This window comes from Drosophila willistoni (genome assembly GCF_018902025.1).
Source record: "Drosophila willistoni isolate 14030-0811.24 chromosome 2R unlocalized genomic scaffold, UCI_dwil_1.1 Seg200, whole genome shotgun sequence".
Lineage (NCBI taxonomy): Eukaryota > Metazoa > Arthropoda > Insecta > Diptera > Drosophilidae > Drosophila > Drosophila willistoni.
Window position 1 is genome coordinate 291,277 of NW_025814051.1, and position 6,000 is coordinate 297,276.

Genomic DNA, 6,000 nt, shown 5'->3' on the forward strand with positions numbered 1-6,000 from the left:
AGCAACAGCCCACAAGTTGCTTAACGAGGTCATGTGAAGAGGACGATGAGAGGAGGAGTTTCCAAAACGGGAGCATGAAAATAAACTAAAACTAGAATTACCACAACATGCTCGGCAAATTTGTTGTGCAATTTTCACGGAAAAATTGCGTGGCAAAATACTAACGAAGCGGAAGGTAAGTGGCCAACAACCAGAATATCAAATGGAATTTTATTGGAGAATTTCGAACGGAAGTTAAAAAGAATTTGTATGGCCAAAATGGCATAAAGGGATTTCACTAAAGATGCTCTAAGCCCATAAGCTGTTTTGTGAATACAATACAAATGGATGAAATTGTGTAAGCCGATTTGCAGAGATAACATCTTCTCTATGTGTGTATAAGCTAAAAAAAAAAAAAAAAGGAAAGCCAAATTTTATCGGTCATTTGCTGATACGTATATATTTTTGATTTCTTGGCGTAGAAATTTTCATATCCATGCCATGCAAGATCAAAATAAAAAGTCTAAGATTTCAAATGTCTTTCTTGAATGTCAATGAAATTGATTCTGCTTTGATTATTTATAACACAGAAAACCCCATATACAGAGAGTCGAATACTGTTTTGCTTAAAAAGATATTGTATCTCGACCTATTTGAAGCCTTTTTACGACTTCTAAACATATTTAGGCATCATTCAAAAAGCTATACAATATTTTCAAACCTTTTTACAAAAAAAGAAATATGCATTAATATTATTAATATGATTAATATGAAAATTTAAGTATTTGATATAAGCTTTTAGAAGGTAAGTTAGTTTAGTAAATTCTAATTGTCCGAGTTGGTTAGAAAAATGATCTAACTACTAAATATTTTAAAATTTTTAAGAAAAATGAAGTAAGTAAGTCGTCTCGCCGACTTAGGTATACCATACACCAGTAAAGCAAACATTTCAACTTTATTAAACAAATGCATTTGCACATGCTTTTTACAAGCATATCTTTGTATCTCGCTCACTTAATCATACGAGCACCCTAGCGCCCCCACCAGCCAACGGCCAACTCCGGTCTTATGGAAAAACGTTTATATGCATAACTCGACTGTTATGCATATGTCCGATTTTGATCAAATTTGGTATTTTGCTAGATATTAGTATTATATTTACGTGTGCCAAATTTGGTTGCATAAGGTAAAAAAATACGGGAGATAATCAAGTTTTTGAAATTACGGGGGCGGAAAAGGGCGTGGCAAAGTTTTCATACATACAAAATGTGTGCATTTACTAAGCGAATATACATACCAAATATGGTGTCTCTAGCTGGAATAGTTTTTGAGATAAACGCTTTTTTTAAATTGCGGGGCGGAAAGGGGCGTGGCAAAAATTTGAAATAAACTTGATCACTCTACACACTACACGAGTCTACATACCAAATTTGGTGGCTCTAGCTCTTACAGTCTCCGAGATCTAGGTGTTCATACGGACAGACTGACGGACAGACGGACGGACGCACGGACAGACGGACATGGCTAGATCGACTCGGTTGTTGATCCTGATCAAGAATATATATACTTTGTGGGGTCGGATATGCTTCCTTCTGCCTGTTACATACATTTTGGCGACTTTAATATACCATTTCACCCTATGGGTGTATGGTAAAAATGTGGTGATGTGTATGGTGTATAGGTTTCAGAGTCTTTGACTATTTTGTTTTTTTTTTTTTTGCATAATTATCTAAACTGAAAACTACAACTTTTGTTCTTTATATTGATTGAATTGAATTGAGTTTTGAATTTAATTAAATATTTGTATGTTCTACTGAGATTTATAACGGTAACACAGTTCCGAATTTGTTGTTTTTAGAATAGATTAGTGAATTATAACGTAATGTTAAGGTCACTAAAGTTCCTTTGGGTGTGTTTGTCAGTCAGTCACGTCGGGGTCACCAAGATAGGAATATAAGCCAATAAAAAATACAATGGAGTTAAAACAAAAAGATTCATAACTTTAAGTTAGTTCTAAAACTATTAAAAAATTGAAAACAATAGATAATTTGTTGTGTGTAAAAAAATAATATCACTAGCTACTTAACTGACTTTATTTTCCTTGTATTTTTTCTGGAATAGATATAGTAATCTATCAAAACAGCTGAGAACATTCTAGTTATTAAAAACTTTCCAAATTACATACTTTATTAATCTGCCTAGTTTCTGCAAATTCTCCGAACTGCTTGTCGATGTCAGAAAGTAACATCTCAATTTCATCGCAAATAATGTAGAAAACAAAATTTTTAAAAATTTCGGTATTTTTTTAAGTTTTTTTATTTTTTTTTCGTAAATAATTGTATTAAAGATTTAAATGCAGATTTAATCCTCTTTCAAGAAATCACTCTAACTTGAATTTAAAGAAATGAACTTCAAAGATACTCCAAGAAGTAAGTATGATCCTAGAAATCAGAGCTTTATAATATTAATATTTCCTGTGAACATTTTATCGTTTATTGGCATTTTGTGTCTCGTCTAAAAAGATGTCTTGACTATTAATACAAAAAAATTAAAATTTAAAATTAATTTTCAAGAGATATTATTTTTAAATATCGAATAAAACTTCGACTTTTTGAATTGAATATGTGTTATTAAATATTAAATTAAATATCCAACATATTCATTCCACTATCTTTAATCTACTTCCAATTTGATTTATTTAATGAAAATTTAACTTAATATTTTACCACAAATTTGGTTCAAACTGGTGTTAATGCAAAGACCAACAACAACAACAACTTACCAAAGAAAAAACATGTTTTCTAAACTAAGTAAACTTGAACTTATTTATAATTTATGTTTGCGGAAAACTTTCATAAATTTATATTCCATGTTTCAATTGCAAAAACAACTTATTTGCTGCAACTCTTGGCTTTAAGTTTCCAAGAACTTTTATCAAGTAGAAACCAAAAACGCCTCGAAGACATAAATTTTACTTTGTATGATAGAGAAAACCATATAAAATCTAAATGTATACTCCAATACATTATTGAATTGTCACATGTCAACTGTCTCTGTCTCTCTATAAACATTTTTCTTCTTGGCTCTCACTTGTCGAGGTGAAAGACAACACAACACTCAACCTTGACCCATAAAAGTTAATGATATTAATTAACTCCACCCGTATGATAGGCACATCTTAGCACGAACCTTAGTAGCAACCACTTAAAGGGTAAGTCAATCCATTTGCAAAAGGAAAAGAAGCAAATCATATTGATTAAAGGAAGGAGGCAAACCCAAGGGTGGCATGGCATCCATTAAAGACGTAAATCAAGTAAGAATGCATTTTCTATACGTAGGCGAGCAAATGCACATAAATAATTCAAAATGCTCCCTCCACACCCAGACAATGAGGCAAAAAAGGACAAAAGGAGGACAAAAGCAAACTTAGTTTTATTTGTCCAACATTGACAGCATTGACAACAACAAGGATCACCGTGCACAGAGAAACTATATCAATCTGAAAGCCATTTTGGAGGTAATTTGATATTCACTGCGTGCAAAACTTGCACAAGGACTTTGTACAAAAAAAAAATTGATGTAAACTCAAAGTAAAAGAAAAAGAAACTTGTTTTGCAACACTTAATCAGGCAATTGATAGACAATATTGGTTGGGGTTAAAAAAAAAAAATTAATAACCCAAGTCAATAAAAACAATTTTTTTTCATTCGTTACCAATTTGACAAAGTTCTAACCCAATTCTCGTTCATGAATTTTTCATCAGTCAATTTTCTACGGTTTGAACAGCTCTAATAATTCAATATTCCCAACTAAACCAAAGCTTTAAAATATTCATAAAACACAATAATAACTTTTACAATACAAAAGTTAAGAAAACTTCAATGACTGAGTAGAACTTAAAATCAGCAATAAATTAATGACACATAAAACGCAGCTTGAATGGATTTACACTAAAATTAAGTAAATAATTGATTGATTAAGTAGATAATCGATTGAGTGAAATCGTACGTTGTGGGGGGAAAAGTCGTACATTTTGGAGAGAAAATCGTTCTAGGATATTATAATTTGTGCAAAATCAGAGATACAGTACAGTACAATACAGATACAGTATTCATTTTTTGGTCAAATTTTCTCAAGGATCCACAATTGTGAGTACGGAGGGGTCTGGGCACCCTCTGAAATATCAATATTTTGAATAATGTTTAGCTATTTTCATCTCATGATACCCCCAGCAAAAAAAAATTACGAAATACTTGCCCCAAAATTACAGAATTTTTTAAAGTAAAAAGCTATTGCCTCCAAGTTGGTTCTTTTGGTATCTGCCAAAAAATATTTATAGGCATAGATTGGCTATTTTTTGTTCATTAATAAAATTAAGGATCGAATATGGTTGGTTCAAAAATTAAAATCAAGCTTAGTCAGTGCAAATACTAATCGGCTTACCATATCGAATTTCAGTGGCTCTAGCTTTAACATATAAACTAAATTTCAATGAAAAAAACCCCATATTTTCACCTATGAAAAGTATAGTTCACTATGTTCTATCTCATATATATAGTCGATCGATCTAAGCAAGCTAAATACACTGTGATAGTGGAAAAAGAAGACATGACCAAAATCGAAGATTTTTTTTAGCCTATTCCACGTCCTACGAAATATCACAATGCTGTTTTATGAAAGTTTTTTGAAAAGGTGACCTTTTTCTTTGTGCTCCTACTTCTAAGATATCACATTTTTCAGCCTAGCCACAAGTCCTGGAAAGATATTAAGCACCTATTTATAATTATTTGGTAGCTTCTGCCCTAAATGTAAAAGGAAATCAAACCTTGACCAAATTTATGAGCTAAAGTAACAAGTTTCTTTCACCAAGTCAAGTGGTATGAGTCAGATATGAAAGCTATTTAATATAAAATAACCTGGAAAAATAAGCAAAAATTAAGAAATTTAAAGTGTTTGGAAGCTATTATCAAAAAGTATCAAAAGTGGAGGTTATTCTAGTAGAATTTTCCTAAGAAACAAATATTTACTCGTTTTTCAGGAAATATGGAAAAAAAACCAATCAATTTAAAAACTTTTCTAGTATGAGTATTTCTCTGAATTCACATAAAACAATCAAAATTTTGCAAAGTTAAATCAAGGAAACACGACCAAAACATTGTATCACGTTCCATGTTCCCACACTTTTCTTATTTTCGCATTTGGCATGTCAAAAGGCATGACATTTGGTCGACATGTCCACGGGTAGGTAAATACATTGTTGGTTGGTGGTATATCCCAGCAATTGCCGCTCAAATATTCATGCGCCTCACCACACACACACACCCACACACATACACACACACCAATAATACATGTAGAAGATATAGGCAAATAGATATGGGAATAGTATATATAGTATTTGTTTTCTTTTGGGTCTTTAACTATTTTTCGTCTTTTGTCACTCACCATTCTCGATAGTCTCCTTGGCACAGGATATTATTTTGCCTTTGCGTCGTCGCAAATTCGATTCGAAATTGTTGTCATCGGTGAAATCATCGTCCCTAGCAGCCCCAATCTCCCGCCCTCCTCCACCTCCTCCATTATCCTCGCCGGCTGTTGTTGTGGTAGTGGTAGTCGTAGTAGCAGTTGACTCTGGCACATCCTCCGATGACTGTCGTTCCGAAAAGACGCCATCGCCGGCAACTCCTCCGCCGCCGCCATGTATTAAGCTTTCAAAACTTTGGCTCATACTGTGCCAAAATCTTTTATTTGTATTATTTTTATTTTATTTTTTTTTCTGTTGCTGCTGCTGCTGTTTTCGTGTTTTCGTCTGTTTGAGTATTTTAATTTGTTTTTTGCCCTGACGCGTCCACTTTTGTTATTACTTTTTTTTATCCAGCCGGCTGTCTGGGTGTGACTGTATGTGTGTTTATGTTTGTTAATATGATAAATGGGTTTTGAAATATTTTTTGAAGCTTATTGGTTTTTAATTTGTTCACATAAAATGTTGTCGCGTTCGCGTGTTCTATTAATTATTTAAGG

General features: G+C 32.6%; 1 protein-coding gene across 5 annotated transcripts in view; it reads right to left on the reverse strand.

Moving 5' to 3' along the window:
* The window catches only part of LOC6643572 (anoctamin-8), a 51,196-nt gene extending 45,452 nt beyond the window's left edge, over positions 1-5,744 (reverse strand). For all 5 annotated transcript variants that reach the window (XM_023176416.2, XM_023176415.2, XM_002066459.4 and 2 more), the window contains exon 1: positions 5,425-5,744. In XM_023176416.2, coding sequence (XP_023032184.1) covers positions 5,425-5,707 — 283 coding nt within the window. In that variant the 5' untranslated portion in view covers positions 5,708-5,744. The remainder of the gene's footprint in view (positions 1-5,424) is intronic.
* Positions 5,745-6,000: the final 256 nt, after the last annotated feature.